Source organism: Salvelinus fontinalis, chromosome 17 (genome assembly GCF_029448725.1).
Source record: "Salvelinus fontinalis isolate EN_2023a chromosome 17, ASM2944872v1, whole genome shotgun sequence".
NCBI classification, from domain to species: Eukaryota; Metazoa; Chordata; class Actinopteri; order Salmoniformes; family Salmonidae; genus Salvelinus; species Salvelinus fontinalis.
Window position 1 is genome coordinate 6,928,298 of NC_074681.1, and position 21,154 is coordinate 6,949,451.

A 21,154-nucleotide genomic window follows, 5' to 3' on the forward strand; every position below is an offset into this window, starting at 1 on the left:
CTTCTCTAGGGCTGTTAATACTCCCGACGGGGAAGCGTCTTCTCTAGGGCTGTTAATACTCCCGACGGGGAGGCGTCTTCTCTAGGGCTGTTAATACTCCCGACGGGCAGGTGTCTTCTCTAGGGCTCTTAATACTCCCGACGGGCAGGTGTCTTCTCTAGGGCTGTTAATACTCCCGACGGGCAGGTGTCTTCTCTAGGCCTGTTAATACTCCCGACGGGCAGGTGTCTTCTCTAGGCCTGTTAATACTCCCGACGGGTAGGTGTCTTCTCTAGGCCTGTTAATACTCCCGACGGGCAGGCGTCTTCTCTAGGCCTGTTAATACTCCCGACGGGCAGGCGTCTTCTCTAGGGCTGTTAATACTCCCGACGGGCAAGCGTCTTCTCTAGGGCTGTTAATACTCCCGACGGGGAGGCGTCTTCTCTAGGGCTGTTAAATCTCCCGACGGGCAGGCGTCTTCTCTAGGCCTGTTAATACTCCCGACGGGGAGGCGTCTTCTCTAGGGCTGTTAATTATCCCGACGGGCAGGTGTCTTCTCTAGGGCTCTTAATACTCCCGACGGGCAGGTGTCTTCTCTAGGGCTGTTAATACTCCCGACGGGCAGGTGTCTTCTCTAGGCCTGTTAATACTCTTGACGGGCAGGTGTCTTCTCTAGGCCTGTTAATACTCCCGACGGGCAGGTGTCTTCTCTAGGCCTGTTAATACTCCCGACGGGCAGGTGTCTTCTCTAGGCCTGTTAATACTCCCGACGGGCAGGTGTCTTCTCTAGGCCTGTTAATACTCCCAACGGGCAGGTGTCTTCTCTAGGCCTGTTAATACTCCCGACGGGCAGGTGTCTTCTAGGGCTGTTAATACTCCCGACGGGCAGGTGTCTTCTAGGGCTGTTAATACTCCCAACGGGCAGGTGTCTTCTAGGGCTGTTAATACTCCCAACGGGCAGGTGTCTTCTCTAGGGCTGTTAATACTCCCAACGGGCAGGTGTCTTCTAGGGCTGTTAATACTCCCAACGGGCAGGTGTCTTCTCTAGGGCTGTTAATACACCCAACGGGCAGGTGTCTTCTCTAGGGCTGTTAATACTCCCAACGGGCAGGTGTCTTCTCTAGGGCTTTTAACACTCGCAACGGGCAGGTGTCTTCTCTAGGCCTGTTAATACTCCCGACGGGCAGGTGTCTTCTAGGGCTGTTAATACTCCCGACGGGCAGGTGTCTTCTAGGGCTGTTAATACTCCCGACGGGCAGGTGTCTTCTAGGGCTGTTAATACTCCCAACGGGCAGGTGTCTTCTAGGGCTGTTAATACTCCCAACGGGCAGGTGTCTTCTAGGGCTGTTAATACTCCCAACGGGCAGGTGTCTTCTCTAGGGCTGTTAATACTCCCAACGGGCAGGTGTCTTCTCTAGGGCTGTTAACACTCGCAACGGGCAGGTGTCTTCTCTAGGGCTTTTAACACTCGCAACGGGCAGGTGTCTTCTCTAGGGCTTTTAACACTCGCAACGGGCAGGTGTCTTCTCTAGGGCTGTTAATACTCCCAACGGGCAGGTGTCTTCTCTAGGCCTGTTAATACTCCCGACGGGCAGGTGTCTTCTCTAGGGCTGTTAATACTCCCGACGGGCAGGCGTCTTCTCTAGGGCTGTTAACACTCCCGACGGGCAGGCGTCTTCTCTAGGGCTGTTAATACTCCCGACGGGGAGGCGTCTTCTCTAGGCCTGTTAATACTCCCGACGGGCAGGCGTCTTCTCTAGGGCTCTTAATACTCCCGACGGGCAGGTGTCTTCTCTAGGGCTGTTAATACTCCCGACGGGCAGGTGTCTTCTAGGGCTGTTAATACTCCCGACGGGCAGGTGTCTTCTAGGCCTGTTAATACTCCTAACGGGCAGGTGTCTTCTAGGCCTGTTAATACTCCTAACGGGCAGGTGTCTTCTAGGCCTGTTAATACTCCCAACGGGCAGGTGTCTTCTAGGCCTGTTAATACTCCCAACGGGCAGGTGTCTTCTAGGGCTGTTAATACTCCCAACGGGCAGGTGTCTTCTCTAGGGCTGTTAATACTCCCAACGGGCAGGTGTCTTCTCTAGGGCTGTTAATACTCCCAACGGGCAGGTGTCTTCTCTAGGGCTGTTAATACTCCCGACGGGCAGGTGTCTTCTCTAGGGCTGTTAATACTCCCGACGGGCAGGTGTCTTCTCTAGGCCTGTTAATACTCCTAACGGGCAGGTGTCTTCTAGGCCTGTTAATACTCCTAACGGGCAGGTGTCTTCTAGGCCTGTTAATACTCCCAACGGGCAGGTGTCTTCTAGGCCTGTTAATACTCCCAACGGGCAGGTGTCTTCTAGGGCTGTTAATACTCCCAACGGACAGGTGTCTTCTCTAGGGCTGTTAATACTCCCAACGGGCAGGTGTCTTCTCTAGGGCTGTTAATACTCCCGACGGGCAGGTGTCTTCTCTAGGGCTGTTAATACTCCCGACGGGCAGGTGTCTTCTCTAGGGCTGTTAATACTCCCGACGGGCAGGTGTCTTCTCTAGGCCTGTTAATACTCCCGACGGGCAGGTGTCTTCTCTAGGCCTGTTAATACTCCCGACGGGCAGGCGTCTTCTCTAGGGCTGTTAATACTCCCGACGGGCAGGTGTCTTCTCTAGGGCTGTTAATACTCCCGACGGGCAGGTGTCTTCTCTAGGGCTGTTAATACTCCCGACGGGCAGGTGTCTTCTCTAGGCCTGTTAATACTCCCGACGGGCAGGTGTCTTCTCTAGGCCTGTTAATACTCCCGACGGGCAGGCGTCTTCTCTCGGGCTGTTAATACTCCCGACGGGCAGGCGTCTTCTCTAGGGCTGTTAATACTCCCGACGGGCAGGCGTCTTCTCTAGGGCTGTTAATTCTCCCGACGGGCAGGTGTCTTCTAGGGCTGTTAATACTCCCAACGGGCAGGTGTCTTCTAGGGCTGTTAATACTCCCGACGGGCAGGCGTCTTCTAGGGCTGTTAATACTCCCGACGGGGAGGCGTCTTCTCTAGGGCTGTTAATACTCCCGACGGGCAGGCGTCTTCCCGACGGGCAGGCGTCTTCTCTAGGCCTGTTAATACTCCCGACGGGGAGGCGTCTTCTCTAGGCCTGTTAATACTCCCGACGGGGAGGCGTCTTCTCTAGGGCTGTTAATACTCCCGACGGGGAAGCGTCTTCTCTAGGGCTGTTAATACTCCCGACGGGGAGGCGTCTTCTCTAGGGCTGTTAATACTCCCGACGGGCAGGTGTCTTCTCTAGGGCTCTTAATACTCCCGACGGGCAGGTGTCTTCTCTAGGGCTGTTAATACTCCCGACGGGCAGGTGTCTTCTCTAGGCCTGTTAATACTCCCGACGGGCAGGTGTCTTCTCTAGGCCTGTTAATACTCCCGACGGGTAGGTGTCTTCTCTAGGCCTGTTAATACTCCCGACGGGCAGGCGTCTTCTCTAGGCCTGTTAATACTCCCGACGGGCAGGCGTCTTCTCTAGGGCTGTTAATACTCCCGACGGGCAAGCGTCTTCTCTAGGGCTGTTAATACTCCCGACGGGGAGGCGTCTTCTCTAGGGCTGTTAAATCTCCCGACGGGCAGGCGTCTTCTCTAGGCCTGTTAATACTCCCGACGGGGAGGCGTCTTCTCTAGGGCTGTTAATACTCCCGACGGGCAGGTGTCTTCTAGGGCTGTTAATACTCCCAACGGGCAGGTGTCTTCTAGGGCTGTTAATACTCCCAACGGGCAGGTGTCTTCTCTAGGGCTGTTAATACTCCCAACGGGCAGGTGTCTTCTAGGGCTGTTAATACTCCCAACGGGCAGGTGTCTTCTCTAGGGCTGTTAATACACCCAACGGGCAGGTGTCTTCTCTAGGGCTGTTAATACTCCCAACGGGCAGGTGTCTTCTCTAGGGCTTTTAACACTCGCAACGGGCAGGTGTCTTCTCTAGGCCTGTTAATACTCCCGACGGGCAGGTGTCTTCTAGGGCTGTTAATACTCCCGACGGGCAGGTGTCTTCTAGGGCTGTTAATACTCCCGACGGGCAGGTGTCTTCTAGGGCTGTTAATACTCCCGACGGGCAGGTGTCTTCTAGGGCTGTTAATACTCCCAACGGGCAGGTGTCTTCTAGGGCTGTTAATACTCCCAACGGGCAGGTGTCTTCTCTAGGGCTGTTAATACTCCCAACGGGCAGGTGTCTTCTCTAGGGCTGTTAACACTCGCAACGGGCAGGTGTCTTCTCTAGGGCTTTTAACACTCGCAACGGGCAGGTGTCTTCTCTAGGGCTTTTAACACTCGCAACGGGCAGGTGTCTTCTCTAGGGCTGTTAATACTCCCAACGGGCAGGTGTCTTCTCTAGGCCTGTTAATACTCCCGACGGGCAGGTGTCTTCTCTAGGGCTGTTAATACTCCCGACGGGCAGGCGTCTTCTCTAGGGCTGTTAATACTCCCGACGGGCAGGCGTCTTCTCTAGGGCTGTTAATACTCCCGACGGGGAGGCGTCTTCTCTAGGCCTGTTAATACTCCCGACGGGCAGGCGTCTTCTCTAGGGCTCTTAATACTCCCGACGGGCAGGTGTCTTCTCTAGGGCTGTTAATACTCCCGACGGGGAGGCGTCTTCTCTAGGGCTGTTAATACTCCAGACGGGGAGGCGTCTTCTCTAGGGCTCTTAATACTCCCGACGGGCAGGCGTCTTCTCTAGGGCTCTTAATACTCCCGACGGGCAGGTGTCTTCTCTAGGGCTGTTAATACTCCCGACGGGCAGGTGTCTTCTCTAGGCCTGTTAATACTCCCGACGGGCAGGTGTCTTCTCTAGGCCTGTTAATACTCCCGACGGGCAGGTGTCTTCTCTAGGCCTGTTAATACTCCCGACGGGCAGGTGTCTTCTCTAGGCCTGTTAATACTCCCGACGGGCAGGTGTCTTCTCTAGGCCTGTTAATACTCCCGACGGGCAGGTGTCTTCTAGGGCTGTTAATATTCCCAACGGGCAGGTGTCTTCTAGGGCTGTTAATACTCCCAACGGGCAGGTGTCTTCTCTAGGGCTGTTAATACTCCCAACGGGCAGGTGTCTTCTAGGCCTGTTAATACTCCCAACGGGCAGGTGTCTTCTAGGCCTGTTAATACTCCCAACGGGCAGGTGTCTTCTAGGCCTGTTAATACTCCCAACGGGCAGGTGTCTTCTCTAGGCCTGTTAATACTCCCAACGGGCAGGTGTCTTCTCTAGGGCTGTTAATACTCCCAACGGGCAGGTGTCTTCTCTAGGGCTGTTAATACTCCCAACGGGCAGGTGTCTTTAGGCCTGTTAATACTCCCGACGGGCAGGTGTCTTCTCTAGGCCTGTTAATACTCCCGACGGGCAGGCGTCTTCTCTTGGGCTGTTAATACTCCCGACGGGCAGGCGTCTTCTCTTGGGCTGTTAATACTCCCGACGGGCAGGTGTCTTCTCTAGGCCTGTTAATACTCCCGACGGGGAGGCGTCTTCTCTAGGGCTGTTAATACTCCCGACGGGCAGGCGTCTTCTCTAGGCCTGTTAATACTCCCGACGGGGTGGCATCTTCTCTAGGGCTGTTAATACTCCCGACGGGCAGGCGTCTTCCCGACGGGCAGGCGTCTTCTCTAGGCCTGTTAATACTCCCGACGGGGAGGCGTCTTCTCTAGGCCTGTTAATACTCCCGACGGGGTGGCATCTTCTCTAGGGCTGTTAATACTCCCGACGGGGAGGCGTCTTCTCTAGGGCTGTTAATACTCCCGACAAGGAGGTGTCTTCTCTAGGGCTGTTAATACTCCCGACGGGCAGGTGTCTTTAGGGCTGTTAATACTCCCGACGGGCAGGTGTCTCTAGGGCTGTTAATACTCCCGACGGGGAGGCGTCTTCTCTAGGGCTGTTAATACTCCCGACAAGGAGGTGTCTTCTCTAGGGCTGTTAATACTCCCGACGGGCAGGTGTCTTTAGGGCTGTTAATACTCCCGACGGGCAGGTGTCTTCTCTAGGCCTGTTAATACTCCCGACGGGCAGGTGTCTTCTCTAGGCCTGTTAATACTCCCGACGGGCAGGTGTCTTCTCTAGGCCTGTTAATACTCCCGACGGGCAGGTGTCTTCTCTAGGCCTGTTAATACTCCCGACGGGCAGGTGTCTTCTCTAGGCCTGTTAACCTGTTTGGGCTGCAAGCCCGACACCGGTACACTTATGACAACAGCCACTTCAAGTGCAGGGCGCGAAATTCAAAATATATATTTTTTAAATATTTAACTTTCACACATTAACAAGTCCAATACAGCATATGAAAGGTACACATCTCGTGAATCCAGCCAACATGTCCGATTTTTACAATGTTTTACAGGGAAGACAAAATATGTAAATCTATTAGCTAACCACGTTAGCAAAAGACTCCACTTTTATTACTACATCAGTAGCTATCACAAATTCGGCCAAATAAAGATATAAATAGCCACTAACCAAGAAACAACCCCATCATATGACAGTCTGATAACATATTTATTGTATAGCATATGTTTTTTTCGAAAAATGTGCATATTTCAGGTATAAATCATAGTTTACATTGCAGCTACATTCAGAAATTGCACCGAAAGCAGCCATAATATTTACAGACACCAACGTCAAATACCTAATTACTCATCATAAAACATTTCTGAAAAATACATAGTGTACAGTAAATGAAAGACAGGCATTGTAATCAGACCAACATGCAGCGGGTTTTGAGAACATAATGACACTTGAGAACATAACACTTGGAATAATTACAAAATAACAAAACGAACGAAGACAGACCTGAAATAGAGAACTTACATGTAACACGAAGAACTCACGAACAGGAATAGACTACAAACAAAACGCTACAATCCCGTGTGGTACGAACATACAATACAGACACGGAAGACAACCACCCACAAACAAACACTGTGAACACCCTACCTTTATATGGTTCCCAATCAGAGGAAACGACAAACACCTGTCTCTGATTGAGAACCATATAAGGCTAATTACCAATGGCCTAAACATAGAAACACAAAACATAGAATGCCCACCCCAACTCACGCCCTGACCAACTAAACACATACTAAAATAACAGACAACAGGTCAGGAACGTGACAGAACCCCCCCCTCAAGGTGCGAACTCCGGGCGCACCCCTAAAACTCAAGGGGAGGGTCTGGGTGGGCATCTGTCCGCGGTGGCGGCTCCGGCGCAGGACGAGGACACCACTCCACCATTGTCTTTGTCCCCCTCCTTAGCGTCCTCCGAGTGGCGATCCTCGCCCCCAACCCTGGTCTAGGAACCTTCACACCGGTCCCCCCTAGATAGCTCAGGACAGAGAGGTAGCTCAGGACAGAGAGGTAGCTCAGGACAGGACTCTGCATTAACCTTTTTTGCACAAAATGTTTACATCGTATACCTGCACATCAACTTGGTACTGGTACCCCTTGTATATAGCCTAGTTCTCGTAATCAATGTGTACAGTACCATTCAAAAGTTTGGACACACCTACTCATTGCAGGTTTAAAAGAAAAACGATTTTCTACATTGTAGAATAATAGTGAAGACATCAAAACTATGAAATAACACACGTGGAGTCATGTAGTAACCAAAAAGTGTTTAACAAATCAAAATATATTTGCCTTGACACCCTTTGCCTTGACAGCTTTGCACACTCTTGGCATTCTCTCAACCAGCTTCATCAGGAATGCTTTTCCAACAGTCTTGAAGGAGTTCCCACATATGCTGAGCACTTGTTGGCTGCTTTTCCTTCCCTCTGCGGTCCAACTCATCCCAACCCAAAAAGGTATCGAAATTGTCAACAAAAGCTGCAATAATCATGTAGCCAGTTGTGAAGAGAGAATCCTGCTAAAGTATTCAATGACACGATTGAGAGGGCACAGGGCCAGATATGATGGGTCTTTTGTTAGTGTCTAGCAGAGAGTCAGTCAGCTCTTTGAAATCCAGTTTCAACTGTTCAGAGCTGCCCTTCATATTTTCATTAAAACCCACATGGACTACGATAGAATCGATTTCCATGTCCTGACGTAGTATATTTGGGAGCAGCTTAGTAATGTCATTTACTCAAGCACTGGTGGGGTAGGACTCTGTTTTTGCACCAGGAAAAGTTGCATTTCTTACCATGGAGCTGCACAAAAGCACGGATGGCGAGAAGGATGAAAAAATCCACCCACTCCCATGCTTCACAGGATGGTGCAGGCTTCCGACAGATGGAGAAGCCCCGCTCGATCCAGAGCAGGGACGGAAGGTTGCCGACTTTGATATCGTAGGGGAAGGAGTAGTCACAGCGGCCACACACACCGGTACCCCAGCGACAAAGGTGCACGAAGATCAGGCTCCAGGGCGGCGATATTCGTTGTTTGTATCTGCTCCGGGCCTCTCGTTGGGAGTGTAGGCTGCTTTTGCGGCAGGCTGCTGTCTTCGGCTTCCACGGCTCGTGACATGCGACCATCGTTGATTGCCATGCTCCTCTTGCTGTGTTCTTTCGACTCTCCTATCAGATGGGGGAGAAGAGGCAGGCGATGGATCCCCTGGTGAACGTACTCCGGATAACACTGGCCAGTCGGTTAACAACAAACGACAAGACGGAGATCCACCCCAACCATGCGAGAACGCCGCCAATCCACCCGGCGTAGAAAGGTAAACATTCCACACTGCGTTCTCCCCAGTTTCTTACGTAGGCTGGCGACCTGCGAGATCAAGGAAGCCACCTCAAGTCTATAATCCTTTGCAAGCAAACAATTACCGCATTGGAACACCTGAGTGATCCGGTTTGTCCCGAAACAAGGTAGTAGATACAGCTCCTACAGCACTGAAACCATTCATTTACTTCTCCAGACAAAGAGGGCTCCATTGGGAAAACTCATCTGGGATTAACTTTGTTAGCTTGATGGCTAACGTTAGCTACTTGCCTCATGCAGCACGACGCATCTCCTTGACATAAGAGTGGATCAGACTGTTGATTGTGGCTTGTGGAACGTTGTCCCACTCCTCTTCAATGGCTGCGCCAAGTTGCTGCATATTGCCGGGAACTGGAACACGCTGTCGTACACGTCGATCCAGAGCATCCCAAACATGCTCAATAGGTGACATGTCTGAGTATACAGGCCATGGAAGAACTGGGACATTTTTCATCTTCCAGGAATTGTGTCCAGATCCTTGTGACACGGGGCCGTGCATTATCATGCTGAAACGTGGGACCAACACTTTACTTTTTGCATATATTTTTGTTCAGTGTAGATGTTTACATTTGGACTCTGAGGTTCTTGCGCTGTCTGATGGATCAGCTCTACGAGGAATATAACCAGTGCCTTCAGAAAATATTCGTGTTGCTTGAATTTTACACATTTTGTTGTTACGTCCTGAAATCTAAATGGAGTAAATAATGACACATGAAAACATGCTTTTAGAAATTTACATATTTTTTTTAAATACAGAAATGTCTAAATTCACCTTAGCGATTCCAGTCTCTAAGAGCTGTGCGTCATTCTGGGTAATTCTCTAAAACACCTGGATTGTGCAACATTTTGCCCGTTGATTATTTTCAACTTTCTTCAAGCTCTGTCGTCATGGTTCCTGGAAAACCATTTTCAAGTAGATTTAAATAAAAACTGTAACTCAGCCACACAGGAACGTTCACTGCCGCCTTGGTAAGCAATTCCAGTGTTGATTTGTCATTGTGTTGTAAGTTTATTGTCCAGCTGAAAGGTGAATTCATCTCCCAGTGTCTGGTGGAAAGAGAGCTGAACCAGGCTTTCCTCTAGGATTTTGCTTGTGCTTAGCTCCTTTTCTTTTTATCCTGAAAAACTCTCCAGTCCTTAACGATGACAATCATACCCATAACATGATGCAGCCAACATTATGCTTGAACATATGGAGAGTGGTACGCAATAATGTGTTGGATTGGGGTTTGCCCCAAACATATTACTTTTTCTTCTTATTTTCCCCCCCTCAGTATTACGTTAGTGCCTTGTTGGAAACAGGATGCATGTTTTGGTATAGTTTTATTAGGAAGGACACATGTCTCTTTGTAGTGACTGGGTGTATTGATACACCATCAAACGTGTAATTTAATAACTTCACCATGCTCAAAGAGATTTTCAATGTGTGATATTTTTACCCATCGAGCAATAGGTGCCCTTTTTTGTGAGGTATTGGAAAACCTCGCTGGTCTTTGTGGTTGAATCTGTGTTTGAAATTCACTGCTCGACTGATGGACCTTACAGATACAGTCATTGTATGTGTGGGGGTACAGAGATGACGGAGTCATTCATAAATCATGTTAAACACTATTATTGCACACAAAGTGAGTCCATGCAACTTATTACATGACTTGTTAAGAAAATTTGCACTCCTAAACTTATTTAGGCTTGTCATAACAAAGGGGTTGAATGCTGATTGATTCAAGAAATGTATTTTTTATTTTTTTATCGATTTGGAAAAAATGAAATATAAACATAATTCCACTTTTACATTGTGGACATCTTTAATATCCGTTTCCATCAGGACCACATCACTATACTATAAACCTATAATGTTTCCATCAGGACCACATCACTATACTATAAACCTATAATGTTTCCATTAGGACCACATCACTATACTATAAACCTATAATGTTTCCATCAGGACCACATCACTATACTATAAACCTATAATGTTTCCATCAGGACTAGAACCATATTATAACTATACTATAAACCTATAATGTTTCCATTAGGACTAGAACCATATTATAACTATACTATAAACCTATAATGTTTCCATCAGGACCACATCACTATACTATAAACCTATAATGTTTCCATCAGGACCAGAACCATATTATAACTATACTATAAACCTATAATGTTTCCATCAGGACCACATCACTATACTATAAACCTATAATGTTTCCATCAGGACTAGAACCATATTATAACTATACTATAAACCTATAATGTTTCCATTAGGACTAGAACCATATTATAACTATACTATAAACCTATAATGTTTCCATCAGGACCACATCACTATACTATAAACCTATAACGTTTCCATCAGGACCAGAACCATATAACTATAAACTTATAATGTTTCCATTAGGACTAGAACCATAACTATAAACTTATAATGTTTCCATCGGGACTAGAACTATATAACTATAAACTTATAATGTTTCCATTAGGACTAGAACCATATAACTATAAACTTATAATGTTTCCATCGGGACTAGAACTATATAACTATAAACTTATAATGTTTCCATTAGGACTAGAACCATATAACTATAAACTTATAATGTTTCCATCGGGACTAGAACTATATTATAACTATACTATAAACCTATAATGTTTCCATCAGGACTATATTATATAACTATAAACCAATGTTTCCATTAGGACTAGAACTATATTATAACTATACTATAAACCTATAATGTTTCCATCAGGACTAGAACTATATTATAACTATACTATAAACCTATAATGTTTCCATCAGGACCACATCACTATACTATAAACCTATAATGTTTCCATTAGGACCACATCACTATACTATAAACCTATAATGTTTCCATCAGGACCACATCACTATACTATAAACCTATAATGTTTCCATCAGGACTAGAACCATATTATAACTATACTATAAACCTATAATGTTTCCATCAGGACCAGAACCATATTATAACTATACTATAAACCTATAATGTTTCCATCAGGACCACATCACTATACTATAAACCTATAATGTTTCCATTAGGACTAGAACTATATTATAACTATACTATAAACCTATAATGTTTCCATTAGGACTAGAACCATATTATAACTATACTATAAACCTATAATGTTTCCATCAGGACCACATCACTATACTATAAACCTATAATGTTTCCATTAGGACTAGAACCATATTATAACTATACTATAAACCTATAATGTTTCCATTAGGACTAGAACCATATAACTATAAACCTATAATGTTTCCATCAGGACCACATCACTATACTATAAACCTATAATGTTTCCATTAGGACTATAACCATATTATAACTATACTATAAACCAATGTTTCCATCAGGACCAGAACCATATTATAACTATACTATAAACCTATAATGTTTCCATCAGGACTAGAACCATATTATAACTATACTATAAACCTATAATGTTTCCATTAGGACTATATTATATAACTATAAACCTATAATGTTTCCATTAGGACTATATTATATAACTATAAACCTATAATGTTTCCATTAGGACTAGAACCATATTATAACTATACTATAAACCTATAATGTTTCCATTAGGACTATATTATATAACTATAAACCTATAATGTTTCCATTAGGACTATATTATATAACTATAAACCAATGTTTCCATTAGGACTAGAACCATATTATAACTATACTATAAACCTATAATGTTTCCATTAGGACTAGAACCATATTATAACTATACTATAAACCTATAATGTTTCCATTAGGACTATATTATATAACTATAAACCTATAATGTTTCCATTAGGACTATATTATATAACTATAAACCTATAATGTTTCCATTAGGACTAGAACCATATTATAACTATACTATAAACCTATAATGTTTCCATTAGGACTATATTATATAACTATAAACCTATAATGTTTCCATTAGGACTATATTATATAACTATAAACCAATGTTTCCATTAGGACTAGAACCATATTATAACTATACTATAAACCAATGTTTCCATTAGGACCAGAACCATATTATAACTATACTATAAACCAATGTTTCCATTAGGACCAGAACCATATTATAACTATACTATAAACCTATAATGTTTCCATTAGGACTAGAACCATATTATAACTATACTATAAACCAATGTTTCCATTAGGACCAGAACCATATTATAACTATACTATAAACCTATAATGTTTCCATTAGGACTATAACCATAGTATAACTATACTATAAACCTATAATGTTTCCATTAGGACTATATTATATAACTATAAACCAATGTTTCCATTAGGACTAGAACCATATAACTATAAACTTATAATGTTTCCATCAGGACTAGAGCTATATTATGACTATACTATAAACTTATAATGTTTCCATTAGGACTAGAACCATATAACTATACTATAAACCTATAATGTTTCCATCAGGACTAGAACCATATTATAACTATACTATAAACCTATAATGTTTCCATCAGGACTAGAACCATATTATAACTATAAACCTATAATGTTTCCATTAGGACTAGAACCATATTATAACTATACTATAAACCTATAATGTTTCCATCAGGACCACATCACTATACTATAAACCTATAATGTTTCCATCAGGACTAGAACCATATTATAACTATAAACCTATAATGTTTCCATTAGGACTAGAACCATATTATAACTATACTATAAAACTATAATGTTTCCATTAGGACTATATTATATAACTATAAACCAATGTTTCCATTAGGACTAGAACCATATAACTATAAACTTATAATGTTTCCATTAGGACCACATCACTATACTATAAACCTAGTGTGTATATGTATGACAGTATATTCTATCTATGTGATCTATGTCTACACCAGGACTCTCAGGAGTTCCTGCGCTGTCTGATGGACCAGCTCCACGAGGAGCTGAAGGAGCCACTGACCGAGCCCCCCGACAACGACCAACACTCGCACGCCATCGCCATGGACAACTGCCCCGACGACGACAGCCGCAGCCAATCTGACGGCGACTTCCAGTCGTGCGAGTCTTGCGGCAGCAGCGAGCGGGCGGACAACAAAGGCGGGAGCGGGGATGGTCGGTCGGCTGCGCCGCCGTCGGGGGAGGAGTCTAACGAGGCACAGATGCTGATCCCTGACGGACCTGACTCCTCCCACTCCTCGCGTCAGACCAATAGGGAGTGGCAGAAGGAGAAGAACCTGATCAACAACCTCTATCGGGGGTCAGGGGGCGCAGGGTCGTCAGGGGGAGACCTATATAAAGACGTGGATACCACTTCCGAGGCCGTGCCCATCATCAGCAGCCAGGGGGCCATCAAGGTCCAGATACAAGGAAACATGGCTGGTAGGTACACCTTGGATTATTTAATTATGACTGGATGGATCAAGTAGGTTCAAACCATCACATCAGTCTAGCTTGCCTCAGTATTGTGTTAGCTCGCTGAGCCTGTCTACCTCAGTATTGTGTTAGCTCGCTGAGCCTGTCTACCTCAGTATTGTGTTAGCTCGCTGAGCCTGTCTACCTCAGTATTGTGTTAGCTCGCTGAGCCTGCCTGTCTACCTCAGTATTGTGTTAGCTCGCTGAGCCTGCCTGTCTACCTCAGTATTGTGTTAGCTCGCTGAGCCTGCCTGTCTACCTCAGTATTGTGTTAGCTCGCTGAGCCTGCCTGTCTACCTCAGTATTGTGTTAGCTCGCTGAGCCTGCCTGTCTACCTCAGTATTGTGTTAGCTCGCTGAGCCTGCCTGTCTACCTTAGTATTGTGTTAGCTCGCTGAGCCTGTCTACCTCAGTATTGTGTTAGCTCGCTGAGCCTGTCTACCTCAGTATTGTGTTAGCTCGCTGAGCCTGTCTACCTCAGTATTGTGTTAGCTCGCTGAGCCTGTCTACCTCAGTATTGTGTTAGCTCGCTGAGCCTGTCTACCTCAGTATTGTGTTAGCTCGCTGAGCCTGTCTACCTCAGTATTGTGTTAGCTCGCTGAGCCTGTCTGCGTCAGTATTGTGTTAGCTCGCTGAGCCTGTCTGCCTCAGTATTGTGTTAGCTCGCTGAGCCTGTCTACCTCAGTATTGTGTTAGCTCGCTGAGCCTGTCTGTCTCAGTATTGTGTTAGCTCGCTGAGCCTGTCTGTCTCAGTATTGTGTTAGCTCGCTGAGCCTGTCTGTCTCAGTATTGTGTTAGCTCGCTGAGCCTGTCTGTCTACCTCAACATTCTGTTATCCCGCTGAGCCCGTCTGTCTACCTCAACATTCTGTTATCCCGCTGAGCCTGTCTGTCTACCTCAACATTCTGTTATCCCGCTGAGCCTGTCTGTCTACCTCAACATTGTGAAAATACTATGCATGTAGACAGGGAAGATCCTTTTTCATTAGGAGCTTCATTAAAACATGTAACAATAACAATTCTATCGTCTCGCGGCCACGAGGCAGTATGGTAGAACGCGTCTCGCGGCCACGAGGCAGTATGGTAGAACGCGTCTCGCGGCCACGAGGCTGTATGGTAGAACGCGTCTCGCGGCCACGAGGCTGTATGGTAGAACGCGTCTCGCGGCCACGAGGCTGTATGGTAGAACGCGTCTCGCGGCCACGAGGCTGTATGGTAGAACGCGTCTCGCGGCCACGAGGCAGTATGGTAGAACGCGTCTCGCGGCCACGAGGCTGTATGGTAGAACGCGTCTCTCGGCCACGAGGCAGTATGGTAGAACGCGTCTCGCGGCCACGAGGCAGTATGGTAGAACGCGTCTCGCGGCCACGAGGCTGTATGGTAGAACGCGTCTCGCGGCCACGAGGCTGTATGGTAGAACGCGTCTCGCGGCCACGAGGCTGTATGGTAGAACGCGTCTCGCGGCCACGAGGCTGTATGGTAGAACGCGTCTCGCGGCCACGAGGCTGTATGGTAGAACGAGGCTGTATGGTAGAACGCTGCCACGAGGCTGTATGGTAGAACGAGGCTGTATGGTAGAACGCGGCCACGAGGCTGTATGGTAGAACGCGGCCACGAGGCTGTATGGTAGAATGCGGCCACGAGGCTGTATGGTAGAACGCGGCCACGAGGCTGTATGGTAGAACGCGGCCACGAGGCTGTATGGTAGAACGCGGCCACGAGGCTGTATGGTAGAACGCGGCCACGAGGCTGTATGGTAGAACGCGTCTCGCGGCCACGAGGCTGTATGGTAGAACGAGGCTGTATGGTAGAACGCGGCCACGAGGCTGTATGGTAGAACGAGGCTGTATGGTAGAACGCGGCCACGAGGCTGTATGGTAGAACGAGGCTGTATAGTAGAACGCGGCCACGAGGCTGTATGGTAGAACGAGGCTGTATGGTAGAACGCGGCCACGAGGCTGTATGGTAGATCGCGGCCACGAGGCTGTATGGTAGAACGCGGCCACGAGGCTGTATGGTAGAACGCGGCCACGAGGCTGTATGGTAGAACGCGGCCACGAGGCTGTATGGTAGAACGCGGCCACGAGGCTGTATGGTAGAACGCGTCTCGCGGCCACGAGGCTGTATGGTAGAACGCGGCCACGAGGCTGTATGGTAGAACGCGTCTCGCGGCCACGAGGCTGTATGGTAGAACGCGTCTCGTGGCCACGAGGCTGTATGGTAGAACGCGGCCACGAGGCTGTATGGTAGAACGCGTCTCGCGGCCACGAGGCTGTATGGTAGAACGCGTCTCGCGGCCACGAGGCTGTATGGTAGAACGCGTCTCGCGGCCACGAGGCTGTATGGTAGAACGCGTCTCGCGGCCACGAGGCTGTATGGTAGAACGCGTCTCGTGGCCACGAGGCTGTATGGTAGAACGCGGCCACGAGGCTGTATGGTAGAACGCGGCCACGAGGCTGTATGGTAGAACGCGTCTCGTGGCCACGAGCCTGTATGGTAGAACGCGTCTCGCGGCCACGAGGCTGTATGGTAGAACGCGTCTCGCGGCCACGAGGCTGTATGGTAGAACGCGTCTCGCGGCCACGAGGCTGTATGGTAGAACGCGTCTCGCGGCCACGAGGCTGTATGGTAGAACGCGGCCACGAGGCTGTATGGTAGAACGCGTCTCGCGGCCACGAGGCTGTATGGTAGAACGCGGCCACGAGGCTGTATGGTAGAACGCGTCTCGCGGCCACGAGGCTGTATGGTAGAACGCGGCCACGAGGCTGTATGGTAGAACGCGTCTCGCGGCCACGAGGCTGTATGGTAGAACTCGGCCACGAGGCTGTATGGTAGAACGCGTCTCGCGGCCACGAGGCTGTATGGTAGAACGCGTCTCGCGGCCACGAGGCTGTATGGTAGAACTCGGCCACGAGGCTGTATGGTAGAACTCGGCCACGAGGCTGTATGGTAGAACTCGGCCACGAGGCTGTATGGTAGAACGCGTCTCGCGGCCACGAGGCTGTATGGTAGAACGCGTCTCGCGGCCATGAGGCTGTATGGTAGAACGCGTCTCGCGGCCACGAGGCTGTATGGTAGAACGCGGCCACGAGGCTGTATGGTAGAACGCGGCCACGAGGCTGTATGGTAGAACGCGGCCACGAGGCTGTATGGTAGAACGCGGCCACGAGGCTGTATGGTAGAATGCGGCCACGAGGCTGTATGGTAGAACGCGGCCACGAGGCTGTATGGTAGAACGCGGCCACGAGGCTGTATGGTAGAACGCGGCCACGAGGCTGTATGATAGAACGAGGCCACGAGGCTGTATGGTAGAACGAGGCTGTATGGTTGAACGCGTCTCGCGGCCACGAGGCTTTATGGTAGAACGCGGCCACGAGGCTGTATGGTAGAACGCTTAACTCCTGTAATGAAGCAGACCATAATACGTCCATTTCAACATTTGACCTGGATGGGTTGATAATATGACCAGGATGGGTTGATAATATGACCAGGATGGGTTGATAATACGACCAGGATGGGTTGATAATACGACCAGGATGGGTTGATAATATGACCAGGATGGGTTGATAATACGACCAGGATGGGTTGATAATACGACCAGGATGGGTTGATAATACGACCAGGATGGGTTGATAATACGACCAGGATGGGTTGATAATACGACCAGGATGGGTTGATAATACGACCAGGATGGGTTGATAATACGACCAGGATGGGTTGATAATACGACCAGGATGGGTTGATAATACGACCAGGATGGGTTGATAATACGACCAGGATGGGTTGATAATACGACCAGGATGGGTTGATAATACGACCAGGATGGGTTGATAATACGACCAGGATGGGTTGATAATACGACCAGGATGGGTTGATAATACGACCAGGATGGGTTGATAATACGACCAGGATGGGTTGATAATACGACCAGGATGGGTTGATAATACGACCAGGATGGGTTGATAATACGACCTGGATGGGTTGATAATACGACCTGGATGGGTTGATAATACGACAAGGACGGGTTGATGATATGACCAGGATGGGTTGATAATACGGGGTTGATAATACGACCAGGATGGGTTGATAATACGGGGTTGATAATATGACCAGGATGGGTTGATAATATGGGTTGATAATATGACCAGGATGGGTTGATAATACGGGGTTGATAATATAACCAGGATGGGTTGATAATACGGGGTTGATAATATAACCAGGATGGGTTGATAATATGACCAGGATGGGTTGTGATAATATGACCAGGATGGGTTGATGATATGACCAGGATGGGTTGATAATATGACCAGGATGGGTTGTGATAATATGACCTGGATGGGTTGATAATATGACCTGGATGGGTTGATAATATGACCAGGATGGGTTGATAATATGACCAGGATGGGTTGATAATATGACCAGGATGGGTTGATAATATGACCAGGATGGGTTGATAATATGACCAGGATGGGTTGATAATACGACCAGGATGGGTTGGTAATATGACCAGGACGGGTTGATAATATGACCAGGATGGGTTGATAATACGACCAGGACGGGTTGATAATATGACCAGGATGGGTTGTGATAATATGACTAGGATGGGTTGATAATGACTAGGATGGGTTGATAATGACTAGGATGGGTTGATAATACGACCTGGATGGGTTGATAATATGACCAGGATGGGTTGATAATATGACCAGGATGGGTTGATAATATGACCAGGATGGGTTGTGATAATATGACCAGGATGGGTTGATAATGATTAGGATGGGTTGATAATATGACCTGGATGGGTTGATAATATGACCAGGATGGGTTGATAATACGACCAGGATGGGTTGATAATACGACCAGGATGGGTTGATAATATGACCAGGATGGGTTGTGATAATACGACCAGGATGGGTTGATAATACGACCAGGATGGGTTGATAATACGACTAGGATGGGTTGATAATATGACTAGGATGGGTTGATAATGACTAGGATGGGTGGATAATGACTAGGATGGGTGGATAATGACTAGGATGGGTTGATAATGACTAGGATGGGTTGATAATATGACTAGGATGGGTTGATAATATGACTAGGATGGGTTGATAATATGACCAGGATGGGTTACGATAACATGACCAGGATGGGGTTGCGATAATATGACCAGGATGGGGTTACGATAACATGACCAGGATGGGGTTGCGATAATCTGACCAGGATGGGTTACGATAACATGACCAGGATGGGGTTGCGATAACATGACCAGGATGGGGTTACGATAACATGACCAGGATGGGGTTGCGATAATATGACCAGGATGGGGTTGCGATAACATGACCAGGATGGGGTTGCGATAACATGACCAGGATGGGGTTGCGATAACATGACCAGGATGGGGTTGCGATAACATGACCAGGATGGGGTTGCGATAACATGACCAGGATGGGGTTGCGATAACATGACCAGGATGGGGTTGCGATAACATGACCAGGATGGGGTTGCGATAACATGACCAGGATGGGGTTGCGATAACATGACCAGGATGGGGTTGCGATAACATGACCAGGATGGGGTTGCGATAACATGACCAGGATGGGTTACGATAACATGACCAGGATGGGGTTGCGATAACATGACCAGGATGGGGTTGCGATAATATGACCAGGATGGGGTTGCGATAACATGACCAGGATGGGGTTGCGATAACATGACCAGGATTATTTACAATGACGGCCTAGGAACAGCGGGTTATCTGTCTTGTTCAGGGGCTGAAAGACAGATTTTTACCTTGTCAGCTCGGGGGATTCGATCCAGCAACTTTTCGGTTACTAGTCCAACGCTCTAACCACGAGGCTACCTGCCGTTTTGAGGAGCTGTCGTTCATCCAACAGGTGATTGATGTTCCACTCAAACTAAACTTGTGATAAATAAGATACATGACGACTCATCAAAAAACACACGTGACAATTTAGTCCTCTATGCAAATGTACCTATAGTCCGATAAGCTTGACCGGACAAATGTATTTTCGGCGGCTAGCCGTTTTTTTAACGGTTAAACCTTTAACATCCCTAGTCTCTTCCTCTCACCCTCGCTCCAGACTCATTCCCCGAGGTGGTCTCCAGCAGCACCCGACCCCAGACTCCAGTCCCCATGGAAGGACACTCCTTCACCAAGATGTCATCCAGTCCACCCAAGAACAACTGTGTCTGGCCAGGAATCTCCTCCAGCCATCTGAAAAGTATTTACTATGTAGCACATAGAATATCTCTCTGGGGACAATTCAGTGGTAATGTAGGCAGAAAGACACTGCAGTAGGAATGTGGGCAGAAAGACACTGCAGTGGTAATGTAGGCAGAAAGACACTGCAGTGGTAATGTAGGCAGAAAGACACTGCAGTAGTAATGTAGGCAGAAAGACACTGCAGTGGTAATGTAGGCAGAAAGACACTGCAGTGGTAATGTAGGCAGAAAGACACTGCAGTAGGAATGTAGGCAGAAAGACACTGCAGTAGGAGGGTGGCAGAAAGACACTGCAGTGGTAATGTAGGCAGAAAGACACTGCAGTGGTAATGTGGGCAGAAAGACACTGCAGTGGTAATGTGGGCAGAAAGACACTGCAGTGGTAATGTAGGCAGAAAGACACTGCAGTGGTAATGTAGGCAGAAAGACACTGCAGTGGTAATGTAGGCAGAAAGACACTGCAGTAGGAGGGTGGCATAAAGACACTGCAGTGGTAATGTAGGCAGAAAGACACTGCAGTGGTAATGTGGGCAGAAAGACACTGCAGTGGTAATGTGGGCAGAAAGACACTGCAGTGGTAATGTGTGCAGAAAGACACTGCAGTAGGAATGTGGGCAGAAAGACACTGCAGTAGGAATGTGGGCAGAAAGACACTGCAGTAGGAATGTGGGCAGAAAGACACTGCAGTAGGAATGTGGGCAGAAAGACACTGCAGTAGGAATGTGGGCAGAAAGACACTGCAGTAGGAATGTGGGCAGAAAGACACTGCAGTAGGAATGTGGGCAGAAAGACACTGCAGTAGTAATGTGGG

General features: G+C 47.5%; 1 protein-coding gene across 2 annotated transcripts in view; it reads left to right on the plus strand.

Moving 5' to 3' along the window:
- usp33 (ubiquitin specific peptidase 33) overlaps window positions 1-21,154 on the plus strand; it is a 122,440-nt gene that overhangs the window by 42,302 nt on the left and 58,984 nt on the right. For both annotated transcript variants that reach the window (XM_055866020.1, XM_055866022.1), the window contains exons 10-11: window positions 13,589-14,072; window positions 20,202-20,342. In XM_055866020.1, the coding sequence (XP_055721995.1) occupies window positions 13,589-14,072; window positions 20,202-20,342 (625 nt within the window). The remainder of the gene's footprint in view (window positions 1-13,588; window positions 14,073-20,201; window positions 20,343-21,154) is intronic.